Source organism: Microcaecilia unicolor, chromosome 12 (genome assembly GCF_901765095.1).
Source record: "Microcaecilia unicolor chromosome 12, aMicUni1.1, whole genome shotgun sequence".
Classification (NCBI taxonomy): domain Eukaryota; kingdom Metazoa; phylum Chordata; class Amphibia; order Gymnophiona; family Siphonopidae; genus Microcaecilia; species Microcaecilia unicolor.
The window spans coordinates 62,511,740-62,530,498 of record NC_044042.1 but is presented as its reverse complement, the minus strand read 5'-3'; the positions used below and the strand labels follow the sequence as shown (position 1 = coordinate 62,530,498).

The window sequence follows — 18,759 nt, the reverse complement described above, 5'->3', positions numbered from 1 at the left end:
CCAAGAGGCGGGCAAATACATTGGCTGGGAGTAGGAGGTATGAAATGGACTCAGTTGGTCCCATTGTTCCAGTGCCAAGCAGGTAGCATGGCCGCCCCGGCAGCCATGGTAATACATCTAGGCGGGAACGACATCGGTACTTCCCCATGCAGCGAAATGGTCCGCACTGCTAGGCGAGACCTGTCCATAATCGCCAACATGTTCCCGCATACCACCTTAATTTGGTCCGACATAATCCCTAGATAGAGCCACAAACACTGGAAGCTATGGGGCAGGCCTAGAAAAAAAGTGAATAGACAAATCGCAACATGTGTCATGGCACTGGGCAGAAAGCAGGTGACTCACGAGTGGGCTGATGAGATGTGCGAAGGGCTCTATCCGATATAGGAAATTATTTATTTAATAACAACTTACAGAACGCAATAGAAACTGTCTTTTAAGCACAACAGGCCGCAGCTTTGGGTTGGGGGTAGCCCGGGGCAAGCTTCGCTACCCCGGGCTGGTGGCGGGGTACCCAAGCCTGAAGGAGTAAGCTAAGCAGCCGGGATAGCTGTGCTTACGGTTGAGCTCCCCTGCTGTGCAGCAGGGAGCTCTGTATTTAGTCGATCAGTCTTGCTAATAGCAGCGGACTAGGTTGGCAAGTAAGCCTGAAGGTTGATTCGCTTGGGTATACCCAGGGTTATGATGTTTGTAATTAAAATAAAGCTGCGGCCAAGTTATGCCATTTAAGAAAATACTTGACTTGTGTTGTTATTTGCTATCACATACACCATTAAGCCCGAGGGATCTCGGCTGCCTATGTTAAGATGCTCAGTCATCCTCCAAAACACTGTGTCAAATCAAAGGCCAGGGTAGAAAGTAGAGAGGTTCTTGCTGTAACCAGGGGTACACTAAGACACTGAGACTAACCAAGCTGAACTTTCTCCTGCAGCTAAACATTAGAGGATACTTCAAATTCCAATGCGACATCTGGTCACAGCATGGTGGGCCCCAGCACTCCACCAGAAGCCAAAAAGCAGGGGAGCTCAGGTCCCACATCCCCAGATCTAAGACATTCCAGTTCAGGGAATCCTTTGCAAATTCTCCATCACTATAATATGTACCACTGAGATCAGGTGTGCCCCCATTCAGCTCCACAGCCAACCTGCTTCCACCGCTGCACTTCAGATTCTTCCCGTCTGTTGATATGGCATTGTTGGACATCACAAGGACTACTTTCCCCCTCTTCTGGGACTGCAGTTTGCGCATCTGTTCCACTGGCAGAAATAGAGCCACCAGCTTGGTATCAAAGACACAAACCAAGGTACTCCACGTCTTGGGAGCATTAGCTGGCTCTTGGTATAACTCATCACTCAGCCAAGGTGCTTCACCAAAAAAAAAGTCAACTTCCAAAAGGCAATTTACTTAGGTGATCTTGGAGACTGCATTGACAGCCCAATTGTTGCTGAAGCAGCAGCAGCAACCACAGCCACCATCACCAAAGATAATGAATGTGAACAGATGAGGAGGAGGTTGTAAAGTATGCCTGCTAGAAAGGCCACAAACAATTCCAGGCAGGCCCTCTCTGGGGACTCATGCACTGCTGAGTCCACCGCAAAAGGGTCTGAGACATAGCCCCCACACATGGAGGCCTGCATGCTAAGGACCAAAGAGGCAAAGGCTTGCTTGAGCAGCTGCTCTATCTGTCGTGGGCATCCTTCAACTGAACAATAGTCTTCTTGGTCACTGCCATGACCAGCGCATCAATCTTAGGGAGAAAGAACACCCTGTCCACCTCCTCTCAGGGAGAAAAATAAATCTGCAAAAAAGCTTTGTACCAAGGAGAATACCCTCTGGAACATTCCACTCAGCTAAAATCATCTGGGAAAGAACGCAATGAAGTGGAAAGGCCTTAGAAAATCCCCAGAGATCCTTTAGTATCCCCATCCAAGGCCTCTGCTTGGATGGTGCCAACATATACAGAGCTGAGGGAACAGAGTCAATAAGATGAAAAAGTTCCTTCACATGAACAGCCAGACCACCAGGGAGTCCTCCTTACTCCTCTGGAGAGAGCCTCCTTGTCCCCCCAGCCTCCCTCAGTGATCCCTCAAACTCCTCCTCATCTGAACATAGGGGATCCTCCAGTGGGAATGCAGACAGGAATAGGACCAAATCCAGGTCTGCTGATTTACTTTGGTGCCTGGGTCTCCTGACTGGGGTAGCAACTCCCACCCCACCCCATCCCACGTACTCGACTCCGCAAGGCCTTCTGGAACCATCTGAGGTAGCCTAAAACAACTGCCCCCCCCCCCCCCCCAACAGCTGCATTCTTTAGGAGGCTGGTACGGGCCCCATCTTATCTGCCCCCCCCCCCCCCGTCTTCAAGGTAGTGTGCTCTCAGTGGGCCGCATGGGACAGGCGACCTAGCAGCAAAATGGTTGTCATTCCCGCAGAAGTTGGGGAAACCATGCCAACGTGGCCAGATTAGGAAGAACCAACCTCTCGAAGGCACCCCAGGCTCAGAGTTGAAACTCACTCTGTCCCATCACAAATGGGCAAAATGAGCCAACAATACCTCAGCAACCAATTCCCCACAAATTTCAAATCACCACCTACCCAGTATCCCTGCCATGGGCAGACATGGCTGCAGCCACCTCCTCATCCAGCCTCAGTGCCTGTTGGGGAAACTGGGTTTCTCTGCTCAGACTCTGGTCCCTTACAACCCTGCTCTGCTTTTACTTTCAGCCTTTGCTTTTCTTGTTGTTTTGTTAAAATCAAATTTATTCCTCCGGCTTACAGCCAGGGAAAAAAAGTACAACTGCCCAAAATATATTTTTTTACGCATTCCTGCAGGGATGCACCAGGAAGGGAGGGGTACACCTCAAACCCCTATCCATTCACCCCTGCTTGCAGAGGTCCCCACAGGGACACCAGCCAGCACACCTTGCTCAGTGAAAAACCAGTAAAAGAATCAAACACCTCTAGGCTCAACTGGGGTAATAACTATAGATTCAACACCATAAGCTACACTAGCCAAGGAGCTTATTCCACAACTTGTCTCTTGTGTGGTCGTCTCTCAAGGAGTCAAGCCTACAAAAAGCAAACCTGCTGCACCAATCATAAGAACATTAAGAAAATAAGAATTATTGCAGTTGTCCAGGTCTTGCTGTGTCTGAATAAGTGGAGAGCTCCACAGGAAACAGGGGAGAGAAGGAAGGAATGAAGTAAATTCACAGGGCACCGGAGACAAGTATCTGAAAACGTCCAGATATTACTCTGCAGACTCATACCACCCGCAAAGCTCAACTGGGGAACAGCTGACTAACTGGACCAGGAGCAAAGCACTCAGAACCAGAGGCTGAAAAGTGAGACAATCCCACTTGCTGGAGACAGAAAATACTGAGGAGCTGGACTGGATGCCAAGAGAGAGATGTCTATCAACCAGCAGGTGGAGATAAAGAACTGAAAACTGAGATGAGACAACTATTCACTGGTTCTGGAATAGTGGAAAGCTATGTAATTACTCAGATGCAGAATATTTTGAAATTTTAGCATGAATTCTGTCATAAGTACTGACCTTGTTATGCTGGTTCCACTATTCTATCTTTATTGTTCTCTTGATCTCCCCCTACTACATACATATGCACACAAACGTACATCCAAGCACACAGCTCAGCCCCTACCTATTGCTCAAAAGCCCCTATACCAGCTCTCTCTCCTATCAACTTCCCAACAAGACCATCAGCTCTCTCAGCATTCAACTGTACCCCCACCCAGCCATGAACCCTTAGCCCCAGTTTTCTTGTCCTGCAGCCCCCAGCAAGACTCAGCTTGCTCCTCAGCCTGGCTACTTCTCTAGCTCTTGTTGTTTTATACTCCCCCCCCCCCCCCCCCCACACACACACACACACTTTCCTCTCCTAGCCAGCTACCAGTTTGTTTTTCAGGTTAGACCTTTATCAAGGCTCAATAGGAAAACTGCACCTCGGTGTTAAGCAGTCACAGAAGGAAAACTATCAGCCTGCTCCACTTTAAAGCCAGAAAGGAGCAAGGTCACTGTTAAGCTTGAGTGGAACAAACCAATTCAGTCTCCAGGGGCTCCTTAAAAGGATGTTCAGCTCTCTCACCAACTATGGAACCTCTAGAACAGTCAAATAGCAAAACGATTATACACCCACACATGTTCTGGACTGCCTCACTCTCTTCCCCCTTCAGCTCCATGGATTGATAAACTGACACTGCTAGAGCCTCCTTGTTTTGCAGCCATATATTCAACACTGCTACTCCTTCATTTCTTTTGAATTTGTGACTCACCTGGCCAGATACTAACAGTGCTGCTGCTTCTTTGCAGCTATGCTGTGAAGTTACTTCCTGATTCCAAATGCAAAATTCCCTCAGGACTAATCCCAAGATTTGGTTTAGATCCTTTGTACAGGTCAACTAGAAATAATCACCTCTCCTGCAAACTCTCATTCCATAGTGATATTCAAATCCCTCAGAACTGACTATAAAACAGAAATTAAAGAATGCTGACCACTAACAGCTCAAATCACAGCTGTCATTGAAAGATGAGTGAAAAGAAAATGTTTAAGAAATGACAAACTAGAAACTGTTATTGAAGATGTGTTATCAGAAAATGGAAGAAGGAACCGACTGAAAACAACAAGAAGCAGCATAAGGAGTGTCAAAGCAAATGCAAGGCGCAGATAAAGAAGGCCAAGAGGGATTACGAAAAAAAGATAGCATTAGAGGCAAAAAAAATATAGCAAAAAAAATTTTTCGGTATATTAAAAGCAGGAAGCCGGCAAAAGAATCAGTTGGGCTGCTGGATGACAGAGGGGCGATCAAGGAAGATAAAAGACATAGCGGAGAAATTGAATGAATTCTTTGCTTCGGTCTTCACCGAGGAAGATTTGGGTGAGATACCGGTGTCGGAAATGGTATTTCAAGCGGACGAGTCAGAGAAACTTACTAACTTCACGGTAAACCTGGAGAACGTAATGGGGCAGTTCAGCAAACCTCCTGGACCAGATGGTATTCATCCTAGAGTACTGATAGAACTGAAAAATGAGCTTGCGGAGCTACTGTTAGTGATATGCAATTTATCCTTAAAATCGAGCATGGTACCAGAAGATTGGAGGGTGGCCAATGTAACGCCGATTTTCAAAAAAAGGTTCCAGGGGAGATCCGGGAAATTATAGACTGGTGAGTCTGACGTCAGTGCCAGGGAAAATGATAATAGCCTCTATCAAAAACAAAATTACAGAGCACATCCAAGGACATGGATTACTGAGACCAAGTCAGCACGGCTTTTGTGTGGGGAAATCTTGCCTGACCAATTTGCTTTAATTCTTTGAAGGAGTAAACAAACATGTGGACAAAGGGGAGCTGGTTGATATCGTGTATCTGGATTTTCATAAGGCGTTTGACAAGGTACCTCATGAAAGGCTAAAGAGGAAATTGGAGGGTCATGGGATAGGAGGAAATGTCCTATTGTGGATTAAAAACTGGTTGAAGGATAGGAAACGGAGAGTGGAGTTAAATGGGCAGTATTCACAATGGAGAAGGGTAGTTAGTGGGGTTCCTCAGGGGTCTGTGCTAGGACCGCTTTTTAATATATTTATAAATGATTTAGAGATGGGAGTAACAAGTGAGGTAATTAAATTGGCTGATGACACAAAGTTATTCAAAGTCGTTAACTCGCGACAGGATTGTGAAAAATTACAGAAGGACCTTACGAGACTAGGCGGCTAAATGGCAGATGACGTTTAATGTGAGCAAGTGCAATGTGATGCATGTGGGAAAAAAGAACCCGAATTATAGCTACGTCATGCAAGGTAAAATTATGTCTTACCTGATAATTTTCTTTCCATTAGTCCCAACAGATCAATCCAGAGACGAGTGGGTTGTGTCCCTCTACCAGCAGGTGGAGATAGAGAGAACAGGTGGAGATAGAGAGAACTTCAGAGTTTACTATATATAGACACGTGCAGCCATCTTACTCTCAGTATTGTCGATACCAAAGCAAGTGAAAAGCCAAGCAATCCACCATCACAGTTCACTCCTGTCTCAAGAACACCTTTGCAGGCTCCTCCTCCACCGCACCAGTGGGAGAGAAAACACCTAAGTGTCAAATTGTCAACATGAGAGTAGTCCATGCTTCGTAGTTGTCCATCAGTATCCAACAATCCCTTAAGAAAGAGAGAACCTAGTGGAACAAAACAGGAACAAACACCCCTCTGGTGACTATGTACCTTAAGCCACCACACACACAATAAAGGGCGGGCCTCTGGATTGATCTGTTGGGACTAATGGAAAGAAAATCATCAGGTAAGACAATTTTACCTTCCACAGCGTTCCACAGATCAATCCAGAGACGAGTGGGATGTACAAAAGCAGTCCCCAAAGTAGGGTGGGTTCCCCAAACCGGTAAAGACTCCCAGTAAAACTTAACCGAACCCTCAAGGCGGAGAACGGGCATACCCCAACCCCCAAGAGGGCTAACGAACATCAGATGCTAATCACGATATGCCCCAGAACGTCGAACCAGAAACCACCAACGCTAGAGCAGAGCATGGTACCAGGTTCCGAAAACAGCGAAAGCCGGACATCCAAAATCTGAGGAAAGGCGGTATGCAACAAGAAGAGAGAATTTCTCCACGTCGAACCTACATAAACATCTGCAAGCCTGAACACACAGTGAAGCAGCGCAATTCAACGTAAAACTGTATACCTGTGCCCAGAAAGGAATCCAGAAGCCAAGTCACCTGAGGAACGGTGCGAGTGTCCAGGAGAAGAAAGCTGCGCTCAACTTGCAGCGATAGAGCAGCATTCAACATGCTGCAAAGAACTGCGCTGAAAAGCAGAGATGGAACAGCGCACAAATGCAGCGATGGGGCTGCGATCAACCTACAGCAAAGAAGTCGCGTACAGGGATGGAGCCGCGCTCCGCTTCCCAGACTGAAGTCGCGCTAAACATCCAGCACAGGATCCGCGCCCAACCTACAGAAATGGAGATGTGTTCAACGGAACACGCTGGTGCCGAAATCTAAATGACGCGATGGAGCCGTGCTCAACAGAGAATAGAGTCGATCCCAACCTCTATCAATAGAACGGTGCCCAACATGTGGCCAAGGAACTGCGTACAACTTACCGCAAAGAACATTGAGAAACTGCTCAACATGCCCTAAAGCAACCGTGCTCAAGATGCCGCAACGGCGGTGAACTCAACATGCAGCAACAAAGCTATGCTCAACATGTAGGAACGAAGCTGTGCTCAACCTGCATGAAAAGAGCCAAGCTCAACATGCCACAAGGAAGCTGTGCTGTGATGAACATAGAACAAAGAACACAGATGGAGATCCGGAAAACAGTCATAAAGGCACTGCCAGGTGAGACTTGGGGTTTATCCCAAGCTCCAGAGGAATATGAAAGTAACACTGAACTAACCTCCTCAAATTAAAGGAAGCAACACACAGCCACAAGGCAGAAAGGAAGAAACAACTTGCCAGGCCAAAACACAAAATGAAGCCGGCCTCTAAAAGGAAAGTGATTAAAACCAGCTAATGGAGAGAAGCCAAGCAAATCAGAACCTCCCTACGTCAAGGAGAAAAATACTGTTAAAAAAAAAAGAAGAAACAAATAGCAGGGGCTTCACCAGCAAATGCCAGGAGCACCAAAGACCCGACTCCTGAAAGGGAACTGCCCAGCAGCCGTAAAAGACTGACAGTCAAGAAACATAGACCGAGCCTGCAGCCTACACGCAGCCAGCGAGAGACCCCTTCAGTTCGAACTGACAGGAGAAGACCTCCAAATCGCAAAGGTATCGATCCCAGAAGGACTCAAGACCAGAATTAGACGCCAGAAGCGAAAATGAAAGAAACTTCGCAAGCGCTCCCTTAGACAATCTTACCTCAAGCAGACCAAGCTGGACGGCCTGAGCCAGAGCAACTGCGTCAGCTGAAGCAAGGCTCACCGGTCTGATCAGAGCAAGGCTCGACGTTCCGATCCGAGCAAAGCTAGACATTGAGATCCGTAGGCCGACCTGACAGCCTGAGTTGTAGCCAGGCCCTGGGCCGAAGAAATCTTAACAGCCTGAGCCCGTTCACCGGTCGAAGCCAGAGCAAGGACGCCAGCCTGAGCCGGGATAATATGAATTGCTTCAACCGAAGCAAGGCTCGAAGGCCCGATCCGAAACAAGACTCGGCGGCTTGAGCCGAACTCAGGCTCCACGTCCGGAGCTAAGGCCAGATTCGACGGCCTGAGCCAGAGCAAAGCTCGACAGCCTGAGCAAAGTCAGCAAACCTTGACGGCCAGAGCCACGAGCCACGGTCTAAACCATGTACCGTGCTCAGTTTTCCATGAAAATAAGTTCCCTCATCGGAAAAACTGAGCCGGAGCAAGGCTCAACGATTAGATCAAAGGAGAGGCTCGATGGCCTGCCCCCAATAGAGGCTTCACAGCCTGAGCATGATCAGTGGTTGATGATCTGCGCCAGAGTAAAGCTTAACAGCCTGAGCCGTAGCAAAGCTGAAGCAAAAACCTACTGCCGCAGCAGGAGCAAGGCCCGACGGCCTCAGCCAGAACAAAGCCCGACGGCCTCAGCTGGAGCTAGGCCTCAGCCGGCGCCAGGCCCGACGGCCTCAGTCGGAGCCAGGCCCAATGGCCTCAGCTGGGGTAAGGCCCAGCGGCCTGAGCAAGGCCCAACGGCCTGAGTCTGAGCAAGGCCCTCCATCCACATCTGGAGCAAGGCCCGACGGCCTCAGTCTGAAGAATCCTCAACAGCCTCAGACTGACAAAGACCCGGCGGCCTCAGCCGGCACAACACCCGACAGTCTCTGCCGGAAAAAGGCCCTACGGCTTCCACTGGAAACTAACAATTTCAGCTGCAACAAGGCCCAGATGGATCAAATCTATCCGCTCTCCTGCACCACTAGCATCCCCTGAAGTCGCCAACCGCACACGCTGTCCATGATGGCGGGGATGGGACGACTTCCCTATGAAGAAAGACTAAGGCTAGGGCTATACAGCTTGGAGAAGAGACGGCTGAGGGGAGACATGATAGAGGTATATAAAATAATGAGTGGAGTGGAACAGGTGGATGTGAAGTGTCTGTTCACGCTTTCCAAAAATACTAGGACTAGGGGGCATGCGATGAAACTACAGTGTAGTAAATTTAAAACAAATCGGAGAAAAGTTTTCACCACCCAACGTGTAATTAAACTCTGGAATTCGTTGCCGGAGAAAGTGGTGAAGGCGGTTAGCTTAGCAGAGTTTAAAAAGGGGTTGGACGGTTTCCTAAAGGACAAGTCCATAAACCGCTACTAAACGGACTTGGAAAACTCCAAAATTCCAGGAATAACATGTATAGAATGTTTGTACGTTTGGGAAGCTTGCCAGGTGCCCTTGGCCTGGATTGGCCGCTGTCGTGGACAGGATGCTGGGCTCGATGGACCCTTGGTCTTTTCCCAGTATGGCATTACTTATGTACTTATCAACAAGGGAGACTACAGTAGACAGGAGCAGCTCCTGAGTCCTTCAAATAGGATGACCCAATACCTCAGAATGGGAAGAAACCAAAGCCACTTGTTAACCAATGAATATAGACACAATGACACACAGACCGACAGGTCCCTTGTGCAGCCTTTCAACCCACCCCTAAGGATGGTGACGAAGAAAGCTAGCACGCACCAGAGACCTAGAATGCAGCTTGTGGAAAAATCCAGCCGCCTGAAACAGAAGAGCCCACATAGCCAGAAGGGAATTAACCAAGGACTAGAGAATCTAAGACTCATTCTCAAACACCCAGAGCCTGTGCTGAAGGAAGCCAGGAAACACATGTAAAATTATAAAGTCTACTGAAGCTGTGCTGAATCCACCTGCTGAGATAGAGAGAATACTGAGAGTAAGATGGCTGCACGTGTCTATATATAGTAAACTCTGAAGTTCTCTCTATCTCCACCTGCTGGTAGAGGGGCACAACCCACTCGTCTCTGGACTGATCTGTGGGACGCTATGGAAGGTTCCACGTTAGGAGTTACAGACCTAGAAAGGGATCTGGGTGTCATCGATAATACACTGAAACCTTCTGCTCAGTGTAGCGCTATAGAAATGCTAAATAGTAGTAGTAGTAGTAGTAGTGTGCTGCTGCGGCTAGGAAAGCGAATAGAATGTTGGGTATTATTAGGAAAGGTATGGAAAACAGGTGTGAGGATGTTATAATGCCGTTGTATCGCTCCATGGTGCGACCGCACCTTGAGTATTGTGTTCAAATCTGGTCGCCGCATCTCAAGAAAGATATAGTAGAATTGGAAAAGGTGCAGTGAAGGGCAACTAAAATGATAGCGGGGTTGGGACGACTTCCCTATGAAGAAAGGAGGCTAGGGCTTTTCAGCTTGGAGAAGAGACGGGTGAGGGGAGACATGATAGAGGTACATAAAATAATGAGTGGAATGGAACAGGTGGATGTGAAGCATCTGTTCACGCTTTCCAAAAATACTAGGACTAGGGGGCATGCGATGAAACTACAGTGTAGTAAATTTAAAACAAATTGGAGAAAATGTTTCTTCACCCAACGCATAATTAAACTCTGGAATTAGTTGCCAGAGAATGTGGTGAAGGCGGTTAGCTTTGCAGAGTTTAAAAAGGGGTTAGACGGTTTCCTAAAGGACAAGTCCATAAACCACTACTAAATGGACTTGGGAAAAATCCACAATTCCAGGAATAACATGTATAGAATGTACGTTTGGGAAGCTCGCCAGGTGCCCTTGGCATGGATTGGCCGCTGTCGTGGACAGGATGCTGGGCTCGACGGACCCTTGGTCTTTTCCCAGTGTGGCATTACTTATGTACTTTTGTACTTATATATCAGTAGCTATAGATAAAGTCTTCATGAACACTCTTTGTGAGCAATAACGCAAAAGTGTTAATTTAGTTATTTTTCTGTCTACACAAAATGGAAACATGTATTGGACTTAATTATCAGATGATAATTAACAGACCAGATGATGGTAAATAAAGACCAAATGACCCAGCCAGTCTGCTCATTATTCTGTTCTACACTTACAAAGAAAATCCCAGCTGCCAAGTGTAGAAACTTAACTGCTTTGTAAACAACTCCTTATCCAAATTAGCGCGTGTCATTTTCATCTGATTCTCTACCATCTTTTGTAGATGAATATACAAGTGCCCATAGATAATCCAGCCATCACCAAATTCTGTAACAGTCATGACCCTTCTGGATGTTGCTAGCTACCAATCTGAGTTATCAATCCATTTGTTTTCTGAGGAGCTAAGCCTGAGAAACTTAAGGAAAAATGAAAAGTCTCCAACACACTCTCTACCTGTGGAAACGTTTGGTCTGCTTTCACACGACTCAGCATTGCCAAAACAAATGCTGCTGTTTTTCCTGTCCCCGACTGGCTCTGAGCAATAAGATCTTGAGGGCTGAAAAAGAAGTTTGGAGCAAGAAGTGAGTCATCTACTGTCAGTTCAATTTGGTTTAAAAGTCAAATTGCTTCAGCTACACATTTTTACTTACGGATCTGCAAGCATCATTGGAAGGGCTTTCTCCTGAATCTTTGATGGTCTGTTAAAACCCATCTGGTAGACTCCTTGCAATAATTTGGGCTGCCTATTCAATCAAGAAATACAAATCATAACAGTATTAATTTAATTAAAGAAGAGGATTAGATCTAGTTGTGAATTCTGTGTTTGTTTTGAATTAAATTCTTTAAGTTGTTGGCGCAACTAAATTAGATGATTTGAATAAAGCACTGGAAAGTGAAATTTTGTTGATTTCCAAAGCCCGATGCAGTCTTCACAGTTATTAACCCTGGAATGAGATAATACCATGCACCAAAGGTACAACTAGGCAACAACATACTCACTGTTAGCTTTCTGAATTTGTCGACTGAGAGCCCTTGATCACCATGGCTTCCACAGGTGGGTTCTGAACTTGAGAGTTTCCCCATTCTCAATGAAATCTAACCCATACCCACTAAGATTCATTCCATTCCCACCCGTACCCACAGGAGTCAACTCTATTATTTACTTGCTCACAGCCCTATGTTTCCTCCCAACTTCAACTGCCTCCCATGGTTTTTTGGATCGTATTCACTTTTTCAACCAATAAGTGTTCCAGCTGCACCTTTGGGCATTCCAATCCTCATTCTGGTGCTCCAATTGCCTCTCAGTGCATTCCAAGCCTCTTTCTGGTCACCAGAGATTTTGACTACACTCCCGTGGAAATCCCAAGGCAACGTCTTCCATATCCATGGGAATCCCCATTCCCGTGCAGCTCTCTATTCTGAACTGGTCTGGGGAACTAAGGAAAGGAAATTAATAGATTAAATTTAAATTTCACCTCTCTCATCATCCATGCCAGACCAGCCCAGACAAATGGAATGTACCCAAGATCTACCTAGAACAGGTAAGAGAAGCCACAATAGCTCTCAAGACTCCTGTATCTAAGGTGTAGTCCCCTCCAGACCTGCATAATCATCCTTAGGCACCTAGATAAAGGGTGCAGGGGCGGCAAGGGCCCTGCCATTATCTTTTGCAAAGACAGATTCTAACTCTAATCAAGTGGGCTCACCAGCCCTCTAGCACTTGCCAACTCTTGACAGTGTGGTCTGAGGTAATCACCTCCTTAACTCCTCCTGAAATAGATGTGTTAGTGACCACAGACCCTTATCAGAGAACACATCAAAAGACCAAAGGCATATTGGAAACTCAGAAGGAACTGGGCACTAACAAGCATATCAAAGGTGACCAATAACTTTCTTTTCTACGGCTCCTTTCCTTTTGGAACCCTCTACCTCTCCCACTTCGGACTGAGCTATCCTTTAAGAAGTTTAAGATAGCACTAAAAACTTGGCTTTTAAAACAGGCTTATTCCCTGGAATAACTGTTCGGAACACCATGTGGGTTGTCACCATTCCCCTGCCTGTTCCTTCACCCCCCCCTTCCCCCAACCTCCACTCCCTACCTGACCCCCACCCCTCCTCTTTCCCCTCCTTTTTGTCTTTTTTACTAGCTTAGTTTGCTGTGAATGTCTTGATATGTCTGTTACTACTTTCTTTCCTATCAGAATTTTGTAGTTCCTTTCTATACTCTTTCTTTCAATGATTTTACTGATTGTAAGCCGCCCAGTTCTGCAAGTCAGCATGGGTGGTATAGCAAGTTTTAATAAACTACTCAGTGTTACCCTTGAGCAACAACCGTAACGCCCTTTTAAACAGTGAATGCTACTGAAACATAGCCAGTATTTCTAGAGGAAAAATAAAAAAGCGGGACGTCACTTTTTCCACAAGAACGGTACTCACAGACCCTTTTTACCACAAGAACGGTGTACTTACAGACCATTTTTAATCAAACTTGATAAATAATATAATGAAACCTACAAGGCTAGCAACCATCTAGGATACACTAGCTAGGAATATATAAACAATGTTCAAAATACTCACAGACGAAGCTGCTCAAAAGATTTCACTGAATAGAGTGGAGAGGTAGGGTCCTTCTGCAAAATTTCAACATTGTAACTGGATTCTACCAGGGACTTCCGAATCAGTTTATTCAAAAGAGAATTGGTGGCCAAATCTAGTAAGAAAGTGTAACAAGAGAATATTACTTATCCTATAAGTTAACAGTGTTCTAAAGAGCTACATATAGTCACAAAATAAGAGTCAAAAGAGTCTGCAGCGTTTCAACACAAGTAACCTTCTCTCTCATTTCAAACATCTTGCAAAGAGTGATAAGACATCCTACTTTGAACAAGGACAGTGAAGCAGGATGTAAAAGCCTTGAATATGTATCCTGGACCTAATTTACATCTATGGGAAAGGCAATTTTTAAGAGTCATTTATGCTTGGGGGGAGGGGGGGGTCTAGGGATAAAAGAAGAAAATGAGTTGAAGTATGCGGAAGGATCACAAGTGTCCGTGGTATCAGAAAGGCCATCTGTCGAACATTAAGTAACAGGTTTCATACAATGAGACAATGAATAGATGAAACTTAATGACTTTCAAAGGAGACAAGATATGTGATCGTATATAACATGTTTATTGAGAATTCAACATTTGTAGCATATATTGTGTTTTCAAATGTCATTGGTTCTTTGTTGTATTCTTTATACACTTCAATAAAAAAGATTTAAAATAAAATAAGAGTCATTTATGCTGGTAGTAATGATATCCATTTTAACCAAGTATGTCTGAAAACTGCCCACCCTTAACCCAAAAGTATATGCAAGGTTCCAAAACATGGGTAGCTTTACCCACATAAAAAATAGTGTTCCCAAAAAAGTGTGTTCAGATTGGAGAAGGAAAAATAGGGGTAAAGCCTGCTTTTTCAGATCTACAGTATATAGCTATTTCTCTATGGACAGCAGAGATTCATCCAGCCACATAGCTGATGGGATCACATGACAGCGCTGGTCAGAAATGGTTCCTTGGCTTACAAAGTTTCAACGCTTTGCATATGTGCAGGAATCCCCATTCTGTCACTTGTAACCATAACACTAGTCTCATCCGCAATAAGGAACAGTTGGAGCTTGTATTTCCTTTTTTTATTCAGTTGCTAAAACTGTTTGAACAATTTTTTCTTATTTACAGAGTTTAACTTCACTGAAAATATTTTTTACATGGTCACTATGAAGTCAGGCTTTAAGAGATGCCCAGAATAATGTCTAATCATTGACAATCACAACCACTGCATTTGATAAATAGTTTGAGAACATCAGGTGGAAACTTTCCCTCATTGTACCTGTATGTCACCTAGGGCCAGGTAAATAAGTGTACAAATTAAAAGAATATTTTGACAGAGAGCAAAATTCCCCGTTGGCCAAGCAAAAGGTTCATGACAGTGCTTTTAGCCATTTGAATGGAACTCACAAGTAAGCTATCGAGCTCTAAACATGACAAAAATAAAAATTCCAAGTCATCTAACAGAGTGGCTACAGCAGATAACACCTCCAAGCATCACTCAAGAATACAGGTTCCTGTTCCACTGTCTCAGCTTAAGAGGGTTTGATGATCACACCCCAGAGGTGAAGCAGTTACCTAACAAAAGGTAGGGATTTCTCAGCGCAGAGAAACAGCAGGGAACACCCAACAAATTGCACTGCTCCAATGACCGCACTAAGGAGGCAGGTGCAATGGAAAAGTTTGTGCTCGACATTGAGTTCTGCCTAGGTATCATCATATTTAATGTTTCCTTGAAAGTACATAATGAGTTCTGCCTATCATATTTAATGTTTCTTGAAAGTACATAAGTAATGATATCATAGTTAATGTTCTCTTGAAAGTACATAATAGACTCCCATAAGGATATTTAATGCTCTCTTGAAAGTACATAATGGACGCAGGACAGGAATTTATAGCATTATCAAATTATGAAGTAATTTGTACTAAATGGAATGACAACATGCTTAGGGCTAAGGATGATGTTTCACATGAATCTCTGGAAACCTGGCTAGCTCCTGGGGATGCATTAAGAAACTGTCACATCCTTTAACTACATGTCAGCCTTATTCACTTAAATGAGATCATGTTTATTGGTCAGTATAAAAGCTGAGAGTTAAAAGGTGGACAAACAGAGGTTTCAGCCAGGAGCAGACGTGTTGCCTAGGCCCCTTGTGCCCACTGAGACTCTCTGTTTGGCTGAATAGGAACCTCCCAGCCACTGACAGGAGATGTCTGCAACTCAAGCAGTGATGTATGATTTATGATTTACTTACTTGAATAAAGTTTATGTAATAACCTTTGACTGCCTCTATAGTCTATGTCTGACAGAGATATACTCGAAAGAACCTAAAGCAGAACTGCAGGGCTCAGCACCAATAATTATGCTGCATCCCCTTAACATAAATGCACACAATCTTTAATTAGGGTACTTTCTGCAACCAAACAAATGAAACTGCAGGAAACTGCAAAAAAGCTAAGCAAGAGAACTTCTTACAGCCCCTCTCCAATATCTTTACTACCTCAGTCTAGACCAGCATCTAGATCCCCATCACAGCCACATTCAATTATTACTGAACTGTGGCAGGAATTCCTTAGAGGAAAATGTGGAGCTAACATCAAGAATTCCTTCACCAGTGACATAGACTTCTCCAAGGAAGCATAGGAGACTATATTTTCCTCTAATATTGTCAGATCTCCTCCAGCATCACTTCCATCAGGAGAGATTACATTGAATTCAGATATTGAAAACCACATAGGATTCTGATATAACCAACAGCTCCCTAAGAGAAGATTTGGCCAACACCATTCTCTACTACACCAGAATCAAAAAGATTAGAAACAAAATACAAAGTACTACCTTTCAGGGTTACCAAAAATTAAAACCATCTTATTCAGTGGTGGTGGAGCAAGCACATCAGTTGGAGAAACTATTCCAACAGATCACTAGAAAAGTATCTTTAAGGAATTTCTTTTTCCAAAATACAGCATTAAATTCCAGAACAATACCCATCAGTTCCAAATGACCCAGTATTTACAAGACTGTATCAGAAAAAAAATGCAAGACTCTATGCCTTCCAACTCCAAAGGGGAATCAATCTCAGTTTCACCAGTTCTGCAGGATCTGGAAGAGTGCACAGAGTTTCTGATTAGATCAGCATATCATACCTACAGCACAGAGTGAAGGGGAATGGTCACAATAACATCTAGAATAATGGACTTGGTGATATTATCTGGTTCAGGGAAGACATACACAAATGGATGCAGAAGTTCCATGTAGAGGTGAAAATCTCTTTGATGACAAAAGTACAGGAAACAGTGTCTCTAAGGATGATCATTCTAGTGTTCAATCTTTGGTGGCAGATAACATCCACCATGGAAGGCCTTCTTTGCAAAGGCACCAATTCGACATTTATAGAACACCTTACTATTAATAAAAATGATTTCAACTGTATAACTATTATCAAACAACCAGGTCACAAAGGTCCCCTCAACAGTATTAACAGTATCAAAGGCAAAGGGACAAGAAGTCATAAAAGTCGCCTATCCAGCAACAGTCTAAACCAGGTCTTAGTTTTTGACTATATCCAGTTATCAGAGATACCAATAGGAGGGCAGCTCTCCCTGTTTATAAACAAGCAGAACAACATTACCACAGACAAGGAAAAATTAGATCTTACCTGAAAATTTCTTTCCATTAGTGCTTCCCACTATTCCAGAACCTGTGAGATAGCTGTGTCCATAAACCAGCAGGTGGAGAAAACCGAGCTGGCACATCTCTCTTGGCATCCAGTCCAGCTATATTATACTATAGAGGCTTTGTATACCACTTGAATCCCAAACCTTCGCTGCAGTTAACAAACCAAGAGTCTCAATAATAGATGAATAAACAAACATTTATTTATTACATTTGTATCCCACATTTTCCCCGCATAGCAGTAGGCTCAATGTGGCTTACAGGTTCCGAGAGGAGAGTACCAACTCCGGGATTATATGCAGAGTGGAAAATAGAGTAACAGTAGGTGCAAGGAAGCTGATAAGGTTCCGGAAAAGAGAATACAACTCTGGGACGAATATATAGTAGCATATAGAGAAAAGTAATCCCAATGAGGCTAAGTCTCCAGGGATGGGACTACAGTTTCTAGTGAGCAATACAGAGTAGGATAAAGGTAGAATTATAACTGGAGTGGTAAAATTCGTACAGTTTGAAGTAATAGGATTATGTGGAAGGGGTATTGTTCATTTCTTAGATCAAAAGATGTGATGCATTGTTCATGAATTAGTTCGGGTCTGCTGGGTAGGCTTTCCGGAAGAGGTGAGTCTTGAGGTCTTTTCGAAATTTTAGATGGGTGTTCGCAGTTCTAATGTTTCTAGGTAAAGCGTTTCAGAGCTGGGTGCAAATGTAGGAAAAGCTGGATGCATATGTTGATTTGTATTTTAGTCCTTTACAGTTTGGGTAATGCAGGTTTAGAAATGTTCTTGATGATTCGATGATGTTTCTAGTTGGTAAGTCGATAAGTCCGGTCATGTAGGTTGGGGCCAGACCATGGATTATTTTGTGGACCAGAGTGCAAATTTTGAAGGCTATTCGTTCCTTGATTGGTAGCCAGTGCAGTATTTCGCGTAGGGGTTTAGCACTTTTGAATCTTGTCTTTCCGAAAATGAGTCTAGCTGCCGTGTTCTGTGCGGTCTGGAGTTTCCTTAAGATCTGTTCTCTGCATCCCGCATATATGGCGTTACAGTAGTCAACATGTGATAGTACCACTGTTTGAATTATGTTACGGAAAGTTTCCCTTGGGAAGAATTGTTTGATCCGTTTGAGTTTCCACATTGCATGGAACATTTTCTTCGTGGTGGCAGAGGCTTGGCTCTCCAGGGTTAGGTTGGTGTCAATAGTAATTCCAAGGATCTTCAGTTTGTCCGATATTGGGAGAGTATGTTCTGGATTTTTTATGGATGAAGGGAGGTTTGTTTTGTGGTGAGAATAAGGCAGTGAGGTTTCTCCTTGTTGAGTTTGAATGCCGATGCCCAGGCATCCATTAAGCTTAAACTAGTCTTTATTGCAACAGTGATTTCTGTTGGATTAGAGTTGAACGGTATGTAAATGGCGACATCATCCGCATACAGAAAGGATTAAGATTATGCTTGTATAGGGCATGAGCAAGGGGGATCATCATCAGATTAAATAATATAGGTGAGAGGTGAACCCTGGGGTACTCCGCAATCGGTACTCCATGATGGTGATATGTTTGAGTTTGTTTTTACTTGATAAGATCTCATGGTTAGGAAACCATTGATCCATTTGAGTATATTCCCTCCTA

At 44.4% G+C, this 18,759-nt stretch overlaps 1 protein-coding gene across 1 annotated transcript in view; it reads right to left on the bottom strand.

Annotated features, from left to right (window-relative positions):
• DDX25 (DEAD-box helicase 25) overlaps positions 1-18,759 on the bottom strand; it is a 139,151-nt gene that overhangs the window by 80,411 nt on the left and 39,981 nt on the right. Inside the window, exons 4-6 of the mRNA XM_030220992.1 lie at positions 13,446-13,578; positions 11,519-11,611; positions 11,322-11,424 (exon numbers count right to left, since the gene is read on the bottom strand). Of these exons, the coding sequence (XP_030076852.1) occupies positions 11,322-11,424; positions 11,519-11,580 (165 nt within the window). The 5' untranslated portion in view covers positions 11,581-11,611; positions 13,446-13,578. The remainder of the gene's footprint in view (positions 1-11,321; positions 11,425-11,518; positions 11,612-13,445; positions 13,579-18,759) is intronic.